This window comes from Nelumbo lutea, chromosome 4, assembly GCF_056320005.1.
Source record: "Nelumbo lutea isolate HS-2025 chromosome 4, American lotus-T2T, whole genome shotgun sequence".
Classification (NCBI taxonomy): domain Eukaryota; kingdom Viridiplantae; phylum Streptophyta; class Magnoliopsida; order Proteales; family Nelumbonaceae; genus Nelumbo; species Nelumbo lutea.
The window spans coordinates 84,482,189-84,499,165 of NC_142687.1; the positions used below are offsets into that span (position 1 = coordinate 84,482,189).

The 16,977-nt window shown below is 39.6% G+C and overlaps 1 protein-coding gene and 1 long non-coding RNA gene across 13 annotated transcripts in view; one reads left to right on the forward strand and one right to left on the reverse strand.

Annotated features, from left to right (window-relative positions):
* The window catches only part of LOC148861435 (putative GTP diphosphokinase RSH1, chloroplastic), a 54,282-nt gene extending 38,392 nt beyond the window's left edge, over positions 1-15,890 (reverse strand). For 4 of the 12 annotated variants that reach the window (XM_088986088.1, XM_088986084.1, XM_088986087.1 and 1 more), the window contains exons 1-6: positions 14,866-15,477; positions 14,570-14,760; positions 10,433-10,621; positions 5,779-5,844; positions 5,585-5,677; positions 5,304-5,435 (exon numbers count right to left, since the gene is read on the reverse strand). In XM_088986088.1, coding sequence (XP_088842214.1) covers positions 5,304-5,435; positions 5,585-5,677; positions 5,779-5,844; positions 10,433-10,621; positions 14,570-14,760; positions 14,866-14,914 — 720 coding nt within the window. In that variant the 5' untranslated portion in view covers positions 14,915-15,477. Of the gene's footprint in view, positions 1-5,303; positions 5,436-5,584; positions 5,678-5,778; positions 5,845-10,432; positions 10,622-14,569 lie in introns of all 12 variants that reach the window. The other 8 variants (XM_088986093.1, XM_088986092.1, XM_088986090.1 and 5 more) reach the window with 3 other exon arrangements.
* Positions 15,525-16,744, forward strand: LOC148861436 (uncharacterized). Its single transcript, XR_016113241.1, has 2 exons — positions 15,525-15,666; positions 15,769-16,744. It is a non-coding gene; the product is annotated as an uncharacterized LOC148861436 (long non-coding RNA).
* Positions 16,745-16,977: the final 233 nt, after the last annotated feature.

Genomic DNA, 16,977 nt, shown 5'->3' on the forward strand with positions numbered 1-16,977 from the left:
AGTCCACTCTCCCCCGACTCAAACCTTTTGTAAACAAGTCTGCCCACTGGTTTCTCATACTAACATATGCAGTTTCTATCACCCCATTCAGCACCTTCTCTCTCACAGAATGACAGTCAAATTCGATGTGCTTGGTTCTTTCATGGAACACTGGATTGGAAGAGATATGAATTGCTGCCTGATTGTCACAATAGAGCTTCATTGGAGTACTTATGTCATATCCTATCTCCTGTAGAAGGCTCCTCAGCCACACTAATTCACAAGCAGTATGTGCCATGGCTCTATATTTTGCTTCTGCACTGTTTCTTGCCACAACTGTTTGCTTCTTACTTTCCACGTTACCAGGTTACCCCCCAGAAAGGTGCAATAGCGTATGGTGGATCGTCTATCAGACATAGAACCTGCCCAATCAGCATCGGTGTATCCTTCTACTACCAGCTTTCCACCACTCCTGTACAGCAAACCACGACCAGGAGCTCCTTTCAGATACCTCACAATCCTTAGCACTGCATTCCAATGTGGGACCAAAGGTTTCTGTATGAACTGACTCACCACACTAACCGCAAATGAAATATATGGCCGAGTAATGGTTAGATAGTTTAGTTTGCCTACAAGTCGTCGATATCTGCCAGGGTCTTCAAATACTTCACCTATATCACTGCTCAGCCTCGTATTTGTTTCCATAGGTGTCTCAGCCGGTTTAGTACCCAACAACCCTGTTTCTTCCAATAAATCGAGCACATATTTCCTCTGACACAAATTAATGCCAAGCTTAGATCTTGCTACCTCTATGCCCAAAAAGTATTTCAACTTGCCAAGGTCCTTTGTCTGAAAGTGTTCCTGTAGGAATGCCTTCAATCTGTCAATGCCCATTTTATCATTCCCAGTCACAACGATATCATCCACATACACCACCAATATTATCTTGCCTGCTGAAGAGTCAAAACTGAAGACAGAGTGGTCAACTTGGCACTGTTTCATACCAAACTTTTTGACCACCTCACTGAACCTACCAAACCATGCTCGAGGGGACTGTTTAAGTCCATAAATAGCCTTCTTAAGTCTACATACCTTACCATCCTCCCCCTGAGCAACAAACCCTGGTGGTTGCTCCATGTAGACCTCCTCGAGCAAATCACCATGCAAAAAGGCATTTTTAATATTTAGCTGATGGAGAGGCCAATCATACATAGCTGCAAGGGAGATGATGACACGAACTGACCCTATCTTAGCAACCGGGGAGAATGTCTCTGTGTAGTCAACGCCATAAGTTTGGGAGTACCCTTTAGCAACCAGCCGCGCCTTCAGGTGCTCAACACGACCATCTGGAAAGTACTTAACACTATACACCCACTTACAACTGACAGTCTGATTCCTAGGAGGAAGAGCGGTGAGATCCCAAGTGTGATTATAATGTAGAGTAGAGAGCTCTTCTTCCATAGCACGACACCACTCTGGAGAGGTAAGGGCTTCCTGGACAACTTTAGGAACAACCACGGAGGATAACAAAGAGATGAACTGGCGATGGGAGGCGGAGAGATGAGTAAGTGAAACAAAATTAGAAATAGGGTGAAGGGTGCAAGTACGTTTACATTTCCGAAAGGCAATAGGAAGATCTAGGTCGGAGGCTGGTATCGGAGCTGGAGCTGGATCTGTTGACGGTGATGAAGCGGGAGGAGTTGCAGCCGGTACACGTGGGCGATGTATATACACGTGATGGATGGGTGGACAGTCAACCGACGGTGGCACCGGAGGCAAGGACATAGGCATGACTGGAACCAAAGGAGGTGGATCAGCCACAGGAAGAGGAAGAGGAGGTGGTGATGAGTAGGAATCAGCACATACCAAGGAACGACGAGAACTGCGATGATAACACGTGTACCCTTTCTGAGTTTGGAAATAGCCAAGGAAGACACACTTCAGGGAACGTGCATCTAACTTGTCAGTCCCAGGACCCAGATTATGAACGAAGCAGACACACCCAAATACCCAAGGAGGAAGCGGAAACGAAGACATGTTGGGAAATAAGACACTAAAAGGAGAACGACCATCAAGGATAGACGTGGGCATCCGATTAATTAAGAAACAAGAGGTGAGCATTGCATTGCTCCAAAAGGTTTTGGGAACATTCATGTGGTGCATGAGGGAGCGTGTCATTTCTACAAGATGGCGGTTCTTTCTCTCAGCCACCCCATTTTGTTGCGGAGTGTAAGTACATGAAGTTTGGTGTATAATGCCATGTTGGCCCAAGTATTCTTGAAAAGATGAAAACAAGTATTCATGTCCATTATCAAAACAGAAAATTTTGATGTGAACGCCAAATTGATTGCTGATCTCAGCATAAAATTTCTGGAAGATGGCAAATAATTCACTTCTTTCTTTCATTAAATAGAGCCATGTCATTCTTGAACAGTCATCAACAAAAGTAACAAAATATCGGTATCCATTATATGATATCATTTTATAAGGACCCCAAACATCTGAATGAATTAAAGAAAAATAACTCGACACACGGTTATCGACCCTAGAACAAAAGGGAACACGATGGTGTTTCCCAAATTAACACGACTCACAATCTAGAACAGAAAGTTGACTCAATGAAGGGACTAAGGACTGCAACACTCTCAGGGAAGGGTGACCAAATCTACAATGCCACTGGAGAGGAGAAATGGATGACTGAAGGGCCGTCAACGTTCATCCACCACCATCAAGATAATACAGTCCACCGACTTCATGCCCTCCACCAATCTTCATCCCCATCTTGAGATACTGAAAAACACACATAGAAGGGTAAAATGTGATGGAGCACTTAAGGGACTTGGTCAGCCTACTAACAGACATAAGATTAAATGAAAGCTTAGGTACATATAAAAAACAAAGGATAGGGATACAGGGTCTAGGTCAACATTACCAACACCACAGATAGATGATGTGGAGCCATTAGCAAGGGTAACAGATTGTGATGTTGAGCAATGAGTGAGAGATGAAAACACACCTGGAGTTCCCGTCATGTGATCGGAGGCTCCAGAGTCAATAATCCAGGGGTTGGGTGTGGATGCCAAACAAGCCATACCTGAGTGTGCAAAGGAAGCCATGTTCTGCTGCGACTTGGATTGAACAAACCTCTCATACTCATCTTGAGAAACACTCACTATCCCCTTACCTAAGCCATCTAAGGGGGTAGAAGGCATCGGGTCAAGTGACAGATTCTCCTGTCTAGAGCTGAAACTAGTGTCACTAGTCATGGCATGGTTGGCCCACGTCAAGGGAGGACCATGTATGTCGTAGCAGTAGTTAATGGTATGTCCATCCAATCCACAATGAGTGCACTTTCGTGGACCCGGGCCACGTCCTCTACCACGAGCTCCCCCGGAATCTCTGCCTTCGGTACGACCACCACCACGGGTATGTGTAGATCCACCACTACCACTTCCGCCAGGCTGGACTCCTCGAGCCCCACTTCTGCCACCTCGACCTCTCGACACTACAAATGTTGATTTATCGGAGACATTAGAATCCATAGATCCAATGGAAGCCCTCCGAAGACTAGCAAACATCTCCTCTAAAGATGGAAGAGCAGATCCCCCTAGTATTTGAGCTCGTACTGGTTCATACTCAGACTTCAACCCCACCAGAAACCGTGTCACATCAAGCTACCCTCGCTGTTGCTGTTGAACTTTGACATCAGAAGTGAGAGGATGATAGACATTTAACTCATTACAGATATTCCTCACACTGGCATAGTACTCCTCAAGGCTCTGACTTCTCTGTTGCAGATTGAAGTATTCCTGATACATTTGATATACCGTGGTATTATCCTGTCCTAAATACAGTTTCTTAGCATGATCCCACACCTCTTTGATTGTGTCAAGAAACATGAAGTTCACACTGATTTTGGATTCCATACTGTTCCACAACCATGTAATGATCTGTGCATCTTCCTGTTCCCAGTCTTCATACTCTTGAGAATTAGCAGGGGATTTCTCCTCTCTTATATGCTTCACTTTCTTCTTTGCCTTCAGAAAAACCTCTACAGACTTGGCCCAATGAACATAATTCTCTCCATTCGGTTTAATGGAGGTCATTTGGACATTCAGGTAGTCAGTAGAGATCATGACACTAGGTTTATTATCATTGTTATCTACCATTGCCGAACTCCCTTATAACTGAATTCTGAGCACTGAATTATGAGCACTACACACTGCACACTACACACAGACACTTCACCGAAATCTGCACACTGATTTCAACAGTAATAAATGCTGAGAACTGCAACACCACAAACCCTAATCACCGAAATCTGCACACTGATTTTAGCAGTATTAAATGTTGAAATACTGCAACACCACAGCCCCTACTCACCGAAGTCTACAACCTGATTTCAGCGATATCAAGTGCTGAAAACCACACTTGTAACACCACAAACCCTAATCCACACTATTGCCCTTTGAATCACACAAACCAGAATAAACCCTAGCATAAACCCTAGCACATTGCAATCGAAACCCATCATGCGAATTGTACTACACCTCTCATGTATTCCATAACAGAAAATATGCATAAAAAAACTTTACCTCATCGCCTGAAGGCCAACCACACGAAGGGCGGAGACACCACTGCACCACACGTACTAGCCCTAACTAGGGCTTAGAAACCACAGCAACCAATCACCAACGACACAATTGGAGGCATAGGAACCTCCTAAGGAAGAGGGCGATCACTCCTTTTCAGCCCTTTTCCCAGTCTCCAACTCACAACTGAGAAACCCAAGAGAAACCCTAATCCGAATGCGCAAAAGACAGAATTCTAGCAAGTCTGATTTGTTGAACCTCGCTCTGATACCATGTTGAAGTTTGACCTGCCCTAGAATTCTGTCTTGTTCGTTGACTGTAAAGTAAAGTAAACAGCAAGTAGGAGAAGAAAGAAGAAGAGAGAAAGGCTGGTTCGAATTTGAGAAAGATAATCTCCCTAGATTCGGCCAGACCTGTTATTATATTATTAACTTGAGGGAAAAGACTTAAGTGCCCCTCTTTAAGTAAAAAGCACTCGAACTAACATAACAGTACACATCAACCTTCTCAGCAAGTACAAAGACCGAAATAACCCTTCACTAACACCACTAACATTAATAAAAGTTGAGTGGTGGTTAAGAGAGATCAAATTGATCCCCCTGCTTGAACCCTTTTCTTCCTTTCTTCTCCTTATTCTGAGTTTATTTCAAAGCAGATCACACACATAAACTATAGAGCCAACAAACAAACAGAAGCTGGATGTGAGCAATTACCAACAAATAAAAAAAGTACCTTAGTCTCTCCTTCAACAATATGGCGTACAGTGGCACCAAACTCCTCCCCAATTCTTTCAAAAGTAACAACATTTGTGTCTTCAACTGTGTCATGTAATAATCCAGCAGCAATGGATTCCCAGTCCAATTCCTGGAAAAAAGAGCTAATGATGGTCTATATCACAGATCACAACAAAAACTAGGCAGGAAACCTCTTAAGAAATTAAGTGATCATATTGTTTGAAAAATTGACATTCTTTTAAAAGAAAAAGTATATGTCATAAAATTTGTGAACTTTACAAGTTCTCCGAGAATACGTGCAACTTCAACAGGATGAATAATAAAGGGTTCTCCACTTCGTCTTTTTTGACCATCATGAGCCTCAAAAGCTAGCTGCCCAAATCAAATAACCAAAAGGTATACGCACATTACGAAAGATGGCATGCAAGAAGTAACAGTAAAATTGTCGATGGTAAACTCTACAAAGGATCTACCTTCAAAGCATCATGGACCAACTTCATCTCTTTTGGTGGAAGATATGAAATAGTTGGTTTAAGGTCCTGATAAAATCAAAACAGGTAACAAAGATCAATACATCTATAAGCCGAGTCATGAACAGCCATCAGAATAACTTAGATGAGTCAAGCTGGCTTAAAGAATGAAAGCAAGAAAATTGGGATATAGGCAATTTGCGCAGAAGAATTAATAAAAGAAGCTGAAGATAAGGAGTGAAAACAGAACCAACAAGATGAATGGATTGGTAAGCTGTTTGAAAATTCTCTGGGTAAAGTATAAGAAGTTAGCTTCTGGTGTTAAACAACTATTTGAATCAAAATAATAAGCAAATAATGGCAAATAAAACCGAAGACAAAATCAACATGACTCCAAAATACATGAACAGAATGTCAAGAAAGCATTTCCATAAATTACGATCTCATATTCAATGAAACCCAAAATCTTGATAACTCCATCAATGCATAATTTGCAACCACAGAAAACAATAACATCTTTCTCCAATACAAAAGCACAAAGCATCCTGAACATGAGTAGTTGGAATAGAATTCGAAGCTATTCCAAGCAATATCATTTCCCCTTTCCCGTCATTAACACTTATTCTGGAGGGAGAATTTGAAGTCATGCTCTCCATTAGTCAGACACATCCTAGCTCTGATATCAAGCCTGAAGTCCATTTTAGATCCTGGAACACAAAAGACTTTATATCCAACAGTCTATGTCGATATTCATCTGGGAGAATTTTGAAGTCACGCTCTTCATTAGCCATACACATCCTAGCTCTGATGTCAAGCCTAAAGTTCATTTTAGATCCTGGAACACAAAAGATTTTATATCCAACAGTCTGTGCCAATATTCATCTGGGACTGGAAAGTTAAGTTGTGAGCATTTGCAACAAGTCATCTCCATTTAGTAAACTCATCCATGGTCAGTTTGGGAACCTAATTCCCAAGAGGTCCCATGCACTAACATTTCAGAAGTGAGAACTGGTCTAATATAAAGCGATCATATTTAGAAGGTTGTCTGAACTCAAAAACTAGGTTCAGGTACAAATAATCCAATAGAGCACACAAAGCAATCATATTTAGAAAGAGATGTTAGATCATGTTGTTAAACCATGAAGCCATCCAAATTACCTGGAAAAGTGCCAAAAAACTTGGTCCCTCAATAAAAGAAAAAAGTAAAAGAAGAAACAAAAAAAAAATCATTTCCAGAAGAATGATGGGTTAGAAATAATAAATCTATAAGCCTTCTAAGTGTCCCCATCAGAACATTGAGTAATAGGTTTTTTTAGATCCATTCTGAATATTTTTAGAGGATAAGTTGCAAAAACAGGAGCTAGGATGTTGACAAAGAACAAATGTGCTAAAGTCCACATAGGGCATCTGAATTTGGTAAATAGAGATTGTTCTCACACATTACAACTTATGCAATCAAGAGAAACATATTTGACCTTATTTTTCTGACTTTTGCATTTTTAAATTGTTTTAGCTTTTGATTTTTAAACCTTTTTCTGAATTCCACACATAAAGGCATTGATCATCTAAGTTTTCCGAACTCTAGATGGAACCTAAACAGAGAACTAGCTGACATTCTTTAAACCATGACAGAATGGTCATTCTCAAGCTTCTTGGGCTTTGTCAAAAATCCATATATACATTGTTATTATATATATATATATATATATATATATATATATATATAGAGAGAGAGAGAGAGAGAGAGAGAGAAGGTAAAGTATTATATTGATAGATAGAAAGTAAAGGATCATGTACAACAAGAAGCTGTACTCAGAGGCTATACAAAAGGCTACCCCTGCAGCACTAAACCCCCAAGCCCTGATTTACAGAAGGATTTTTATATGCAAAAAAGGAATTATAATCTATATTCTTAAATAGCCTATATGTAGCCAGCCATGAAAACATCTTCCCCAACACCTTCTGAAAAACTGTTTCAGCCAATCTGCATTTGTTCTTGAACATTCTTGCATTTCTTTCCTGCCACAAACACAAAAAAAAAAAAAAAAAAAAAAAAACAGCAGGAATCAAGTTCCAAGCCGAATTTCCTCTTTTGCTCAGTCCTTCAACCCTCCAACCCTTTACAAACTCCACTACTGACCCTGGACAACAGCTCTTTACTTCAAACAAATTCCATATCTTAGATCAAATTTCATACAAAAAGCTGCAATGTAGCAACAGGCGATTCACTGATTTGGTTGCCCACTTGCCCTGCACACATCACCCAATCAGCTGAATCCAAAACCATACCCTTCCATACCAGATTGCCTCTAGTCAGAAATTCTGTTCAAGTACACAGTTCAAATGAAGAAAGCTACTTTTGTAGGAACTCCCTTGCACCAAATGATTTTAACTGGGACTGAATGCTCTTATGAACCAACAGATGCATTGTGAAAAGAGTTCAAGAAAAAAAAAAAAAAAAACTCCTGACTTCTCCCACTGCCACAGCCTATCTGAGCTCCCAAAATCCACCAGTGTGCTATATAATAAATGTAACAATTCCACCAAAGCACCCACCTCCCAATCAATCAAGTATCTTCTAAACTTCAGGGACCACACCAAACTTCCATTCTGCCATTGTAGACAGTCCGCAACTCTGGAATCTTAGTCAACAGCCAGCTCAAATAAGATAGGGAATGCTTCCGACATAGACTCGTACAAGGTTCAAAGTATTGGAAATGCAAGGTGTATTGGAAAGACAATTTTAAGAGACGTATTGGGATACGCTTTGGATACACAGATATAGGTGAAAAATTAAGATATGTATAAATATGTTAGGAATTTCAAATATATCCTAAAAAATATATTACTAACAATAATTACAAGTTTTAAATGATTGTAAATAAGTTATTTAAATGTAAAAGTCCATATTTACAATCACTTAATTGTAAATAGTTACAATTAATAACTGTTGAAAAATGATGGATGTGTATACATGTTATGTCATCAATTTTCAAATAACCAATATAAATGTTATGTGTGTACATCAATTTATATTAATATTTATTAGTGTATAAATTTTAATAATTAATTCTAGCATTTATTAATAAATATCCATTAAGAAAAGAGAAAATTTACTTAAAAATAATAATGCATATGACCATAACAAACAAATGGGCATGGCCTAGTGGTGACTTATGGTTGTTAAAACCTAGTGACTAAGGTTTGAATCTTGCCATTGTTTAAAGTTTGTAGTTTTTATACTAACAAAACTAAATTAATGAGACGGGATCATTAATTAGCAGAATTAATGAGAGAGTATCATTTATTAGTGGAATTAATGAGATTTCAAATTAGGTGCTAAAATTCAAATTTAAATTTAAAGTAGTAGTAATTGACTAATTAATAAAAGAAATGTTAGAATTAAATATGGAAGTAATTAAAGAGATTAATGAATGAAGGGCATCTGAAAAAAATCAAGTGTATCAGACTGTTTCGGACCCATATCAGCCAATGCAGAGCCAAAACATCCCAATACGGACCTGTATTGGTGCGATACATACGAAAAGAAACAAAACAGATGATTTCTACATATTCCGCATATAGGGCTCTTGTCGGAACAATACGTATCGGGCCGTATCAGCCCGATACGTTGCGAAGTTTTTAACCTTGGACTCATAAGATTTTTCAGTTCCCTTCCAAACTGAGCATCCATAAGACTGATTTGAGGCTCCCAGGACCCAGCCAATGTCTCTATCTCCAAATTTAGCTTATACCACCCTCCTCCACAAACCACCCTGATTTTCCCCAAATCTTCAAAACCATTTTCCCAAGAGACCAATGTTCATGTTCTTTATTCTCCTCACAGCCAAGCCTCCTTAGGGTCTTCTTGGTTTGCAAACATTGTTCCAATTAACTAAATGATATCTTTTTCCTCCTCTTTCCAATCTCTCCATAGGAAGTCCCTCATTTTCTTTTCGACAAGAACCACCATTCCAGCCAGGCTTGGGTACATTGAGAGTAGATACATGGGGAGAGAGGACAAGAATACATTTTACCAAGGTGACCTATCTCCACAAGAGAGGAATTTGGCTTTACAAGATGCTAGTTTTTTATCAATTCTTTCCACTGTAGGTTCCCAAATTGATTTGGAATTGCACTTTGCACCCAAGGGAATGCCCAAGTATTTTGAAGTTTGCCCACTTTGCAACCCCATAAGTCCACCCAAAGTGCCAACTCTTGGACCTCCCCATTGCCACCAACTCACTTTTATGCAAACCAGACACCCACTGTCATTCTATAATTTAAGTTCAAACCAGTTAAGAGAGCACATGTTACAATTACAATGTCAAAAACTCCACGTATGACATTCCAAATTAGCAACTCATTCTCCAGATAAGTGGATGTTAGTACTAGAGTTAACACTTAAGTTTTAGATTCTTAGAACAGTTTGGTACCAAAAAAAAAAACAACATTTGGCAGACACTTCAGCAGAGAACAGCTTCAGTACTTGGTATTTAGTATTGAAAATGAAATACAAGCACACTAAACAGTAAAAGCAGTAAAAGTTTGTATTCAAAACCAGACTACCAAAGACGCAGAGACAGATGATTTAGAGAAGAGAGAAAAGAAAAAAAAAAAAAAAAGCATACAAAATGTTTCAAGAGTAGCATCACACCTCCCACAGTGATTCAGGAGAAATTATATCAGAGGGTTCTGAAGAAAAGGATGAAGAACAATATAATTGCCATCTTCTGTAAGAAATGTGAAGCATATTTGATCTGCATAACTTTCCAGAACATGTGAACTCAGCAGCTTCTGGAAAGTACCGGTCTCCAAATTCTGGGGCTTCAAATCTCTGGTAACACTACAATATCCACATTAGCACATATGTGAAACATTATCAATTCTGCAATTCTATTATGCTAACATATAGCAAAAGATGGAGATTTCCTTGTTCATGTTCAATCCATTATTATCTATAATTTTATACTATTAAATGGCACTAATATGATTTAGGGATTGTCCAAGAAAGATCATGAAACAATAAATTTCCAGTAATAACCCCTTCCCTTGATTTCTGGAGATCAATGTGTCAGACACCTGCAGAGCCCTGAACGCTTGGCATCCATCTAGATGGCTGAAAGCCACCAACTCAGATACAGAAAACCTATTTAAGTATTTAAGAAAGAATGTTACAGAAGCATTTGGGCTATAGGCTCAAGTCATGTTTCTAGTATTCCATATTCCCATTCCCACTAACAAGGGCATGAGATTTTTTCTTTCAGTAAAAGAAGAAATTTTATTAAAACAAAATAAAAAAGATGCAAACATTAAATAAAAAAATCACTTAATTAAGTGGAGATTGTGTGTAAAAGCAAGAAAGAAGGGAACAGTATTGAGCAAGGAGAGGGCTAGCATTTGCATAATGTGTGGGGAAGCTTCTGAAGATTCAGATCACCTATTGATCCACTGTAGAGTTGCTCGAATCCTTTGGGCAAAGTTTTTGGGTCTGTTTGAAGCTCAGTTCTGTTTCCCAGAAAATCTATTAGCAGTGCTGCAGAGTTGGCATTTGAAAGGCCTTTCTAAAGAAGGAGACGTCATTTGGGGAGTAGGACCAGCTTTAGTAGTTTGGACAATATGGACAGAAAGAAACAAAAGGCTGTTTGAAAATAAGTTTATTATAGAGGAAAATTTATGTAAAGGATTTTGGAGTAGGATGTACTCATGGGTAGGAACACATAAATGTTCCAGGAATAGACCATATAGCTCTTTTTGTAATTCTTGAGGTCTTTTCATATCTATGCACACAGGGTATACATTTTAGTAGATGTACAGTTCTTGATTGGGCACTGCACAGCTCCTTGCTGTGCAGATATGGTTTTGCTTTTTGTCTAATATATCACTTTACCTTTCTCTTCAAAGAAGGTGGTTTAGGAATTAAGAATGTGAGAAAGAAGAATATGACTCTCTTGGGGAAGTGATTATGGAGATGGCCATTAGAAGGGAAAACTTGTCGGACAAAGTGGTGGAAAATATTCATGGGAAATTGAAGAATGGATGGGATGCTGGTGTATCATTTTTTTTTGATAAATATGCTGGTATATCATGTCAGGCTACTTTGGCAGCATCTTAATCCATAGCGACCTTCCTCATTTCCTCAGGTTTACCAGATATGATGCCTGTTTAGGGAATTTAATTCGCTTTTGGGAAGACATATGGTTTGGTGACTGGCCTCTGAAGGACCTGTTTCATTCTTTATATTCCATTTCCTTGTACAAAAATGAGAGTATCTCAAAATTTTTAACCCCTCCTATCTTGCCTTTGGGTCATAATTGGGATTTTGGGTTTCGAAGGGGATGAAAAAATCACCTGTTTGTCAAAGCTTTTATTTTTTTCTTGAAAGTCTGCTTAGAGCCTTCTATCCCGGATAGAAGGGTTTGGTGCCCAAGTTCTAAAGGTTTCTTTTCCTGTACCTCTTTTTTAATTCTCTTTTCTAGTCTCCTATCCTCCATTCCTTTCCTATTAAGGAAGTTTGGTGTCAACCTATTCCCCCTAAAATTAAGGCTTTTTGTTGGGACGTAGTTTATAGGAAAGTTAACAGTCTGGATTACTTGTAAAAGGATTACTTGTAAAAGGATATGCCTTTTCTGTGTATTTCCCGAACTAGTGCACTCTTTGTAAATCTGATGGTGAATCTTGTTACCACTTACTAATTTCCTGTTCCTTTGTTGTAGATATTTGCGATTGGTTCTTCTCTTTGTTTGGGTGAAGGTGGAACATGCCAATGGAGATTAAGATGTTGTTTGATCCATCTATTTTTGCATGGCCGAAGAGAAGAGGAAGAATAATTTGGAGATGCACTAGAACAGCAGTGATTTGAACCTTATGAGCAGAAAGAAATGCTAGGATCTTCCAAGAGAAGGAGAGAAGCAGACAACAAATTATGGATTGTGTAATGACTAGGGTTATACATTAGCTATTAACTTTGGATTTGTTTAGACAGTTCTCCTTTGATGATATTTGGATGAACTGGTTTTCAATGGATTCTAGTTCAACACAGAAGGATAAAACAAGGTTGATATGGGCACCACCCATTGAAGGCTTTTTGAAATTAAATTTTGATGGGAGCAATCAAGGCAACCCAAGTCCTTCGGGAATTGGAGGGGTCATAAGAGATAAGGAAGGGAATATAGTAGCACTTTATTCAAGGCCTGTCAGGAATCGAGACTCTATAAAGGCTGAACTCTATGCAGTCCTACAAGGTGTTCAGATTGCAAAAGAGATGAACTTGGAGAACCTAGTGATTGAAGGGGAACTCCAAGGTGGTGGTGGGCTGGCTAAAAGATCCAGATTCGGTGATATGGTTTTATCAAGATGAAATGAAGAAGTTCAGATGGTTAACACAACAGATGAGTTTGATTATACAATGGGTGGGGAGGGAGGCTAATGCTTTGGCTGATTCCTTAGCTAGGAAAGGGGTAATTAGGGATCAGTTTTATTGGGCTCATTTGTAATTCTTGTGCTGTTTTTTCTTTAAGAGTGAGGCTGCACCTCGTGCCTTCCTCTGGGAAGCTTGTAACAGTTGCTTATCCTTACTGATTTAATGGAATTTTAATGAATTTTTACTTATCAATAAAAATAGGGTTATGAGCTAGCACCCCAATATATGGAATCAAAATTAATTAAGAATACACCATTAGGCTATCAATAGTTTCCTAAAACCTTGCTTCAAAGTTGGACATTGGCATGAGAGATATGTTTTGGGTATCAAACTTCTTCATCATTTCTCATTAGTCATCCATGTCAACAAGCATGGTACTATGGACCCCGTACACACACACAAACACAAAAAATAAAAAATAAAAAATAAAAAAAACTCATCCAGAGTTTCAGCACAAAGCACAAATTTTTCCTTACATGACTGAAGCTTTTGGTCACAAGGGGGAAATGCAGCAAAGTCAGAATCATGGATGGTGTTCATTGCACAATTAATAGCAAACCCTCAAAGTAGTTAGTATGCTCGAAATGCAAACCCTCCCTGAATACAAAACCACATCCTTCATGTGTGCCAGATATGATATTCTTGCCTTCAAAGTAGTTAGTAGTCCCAAATTCCATCAGGAGTATGATCTTGTCTCTACAGTCTGAGTCCCTTTTGAAACCCTGTATTTTATTCAAAGTGCCTATGAGGCTATGAACATGAAAAGGCTCTATTTTTCCAACTCTGCATGGTCCAAAAATAATTGGCCACTTTATTCTCTCTCAACGTTTGTCAAGTGCTTGGCCGTGAAGACTTGCCAAATAAATGGAATAATCTTCTCACCCCTAAACAGAACGGAATGGTGAAATTCATGTAGCCAACCCCATACAGTGAGGACAAGGCTTAGATGGTGATGGTGATGATGAATCTTCTCACCCGAAGAAAATCCACAAAGATGCAGAATTCTCCCACCACAAGCTCATACATCAAAGGAGGACTTCCAATGCCATTCAACTTTGACGTTTTAGCCCCAGTTTTGCTCTAACTCCTCGGCAAACAGAACCCTTGTTGGGCTAGCAAAACTTCATGTAAACCAATGATACTTATCCCAATTGATTTGACTAAAGTTAAATTAAGAAGCAAAGAGGTAAAATTATAGAAAAAAGGACATATACTAAATAACGTCTCAGGAAAAAAAAATACTAGAGAAGAATGCTAAAGATGGTTTAGATATAGTACACGATTCAAATGCCTAGCGGCTATAATGTTCGTTGTTATCATTATTGTGTTGTTTTGCTTTAGAAGGATTAGGGTTTACTGAAAGAAACTCACAGATTTGGTCCGGCTTCTTCTTCTAATTCGCCCATCCAGCGAAGAAGAATAATAAGGGGAATGAGCTGTGCTGGCGAGTGACCCAGTCAAGACCCTGGGAGCTTTCCACGCACAAGAGAGGACGCTACACTCATATCTTCCACAGCCATTCCCTTTTGATAGCTTACAGAGGTTCACGCATTGGACAGATACTACAACATCATCAACCAATTGCCCGTACAATAAAAAGAGTTAGAAACCAAATTCACCACGAAGGCAGAGCATCATTCCCCTGAAAATTCGGAGAGCAGACCTACCTGACATGGAAGGAGCAGAAGCCATTCTTAAAACGAAGCATGGGAACATAAAAAATCTTATCGATTCATGCAAGCAAAAGAATGGACGATAGAAAGAACTAGAACGGAATCAACGACGCCGAGTCGGAACGCCAGAAGCAAGCAGTGGAGAGAAGTTACAAACTACTCCAGCTGAGAATCAGGGGGATACTCGATTGTATTCTTCAGCTTCGACTTGAACCGACGAGAATGGACCTTCAATCCCTCTGTTTTCACATTTCTTTCATTCTCGATTTCAGATCTTCAATTCCGCACAACAAGAGCGTGGCAAGCAGAAGAATAGTGAGAGAGAGCGATGTAAAAATCAGAGAAGAAACAAGAGATAACGAAGAGAAGTAGAGAGGGCGGGAGCGTCGAGCCAAGGCCACACAATCATCCTCCGCATAATATCTTCAAGATATTCTTTTTGGTTCTCTCCGGCCTCCACTTTTTTTCTTTCTTCTCTGTTTTTACAGAATGAATTTTGGTGGGCTCATGGGTCAGAGTTCGCATCCTGTGAACCCGTGGGTTCACGCCAATAGAAATCTAACACGTCGATATACTGTGAGCAAATGATAACGTTAACGGGTGTTTAGCGGTTAGCTTAACAAAGTCAATTGAACCATTCACAAAAAGAAAATGCCCAAAATAATTCCTCATAAGGTCATTCGAACTCCCTCCCCATTCCGAGACCTACTCCTCCGAGCCCTAACCTAAGCATCTCACCGGCCACTCACTACACCGGCGTTCGTGGCCGCGGAACGGCGGCAAGTATTCCAGCAGGTACTCTCCAGTCCCATCGTGGGTTCCATTATTAATTGGCATTCCTCTTCTTCCCTTCTTCTTTCAAACCTAATGTTATTTTTGCTTTTCTATTTGCAATAGATCGAACAACCCTTAGCAGCTCACACCGGCGGTCACCGGTCAGCATTCATCGGAACAACAGTAATCTTGTGCTTCTTGCAGTCACAGGAGATGGAAGTTGTTTTTGAAGCAACAAAATAACTGCGTAGCTTTCCTAAGTTATGAATAGATCCTTGTGCTTATACCGTTGGAACTTGAGAAACTACCGTTGCAAGAACACGAGATTATCACTGGCTTAAGAAAGCAAATGCAAAAAAGTTTCAGAACACTGAAGAATTTAATACTTGCAGAGAGCCCATGTCTTAGCATAGTAGCTAATCTGGATTAGGAAAGTTCTTTTTTTATTTTGTCCCCTTGTTTTTCTAGACATGCATGTTATTTTATCGTCGATAGCGACATAGGAGGAGGTATCAGTTGAATAAGAGAACCCAACTCTACAGGTGTCTCTTAAGTATAGCATATTTGCTTTTGCAAAACAGAGGAATATAATAAAAAAAAGAAAAGAAAACAGCTGGGTGAAGCAATTCATCTGTACGTAGAAAACCCATATGAGAGAATGAGATGGAATCGCAGACCTCCATTCCATTTAACAAGAGAACAAGGGGCTTGGAAGATGGATCTATTTCTGCTTCAACAAGGTAGTAGAATAGAGCTCTCTGTTTCTTTTTGTCCACAGTAACAAGCCTGAGAACTGCTGAAAATTGACTTGGGATTGGCCGGGTAACGCAATAGTTTTATTAGAAAGAGACAGAGAGACTGCAATCTCCAAGAAAAGGCACTGTTGAAACAGAGTTGTAAGAGCGGCAATGGCATTCCACCGGATGCTAATGCCGGACGTCAGTCGTGGTCAATGGTGGTCTAGTCACTGGATGCCAAGTTCAAATGAAAGACGGTAGGAGGGGAGTTCAAATGACAAATCGAAGTATTTTTACTATTTTTTGTATTTTAGTGGCCGATACAACTAGTTGGACTGCATTAATACAGCATTTCCGTTAAATCCCTGTTAAGTCAAAAAAAAGCGACGTGTCCGATTCTGATTGGTGGTTCACGCTTTCCTTGAACCCACGGTTCACAGAATGTAAAATTTTGTGCCCAAAATATACATAATAAGAAAGAAGGGCCGGGAGGAACCGACAAGCACCATACAAACACAGCTTACATTTCTACTTTATCTGTATATTGACGATTGCGCCCCCTGATTTTAATATAATTCCTGAAACGCCTCTCCTG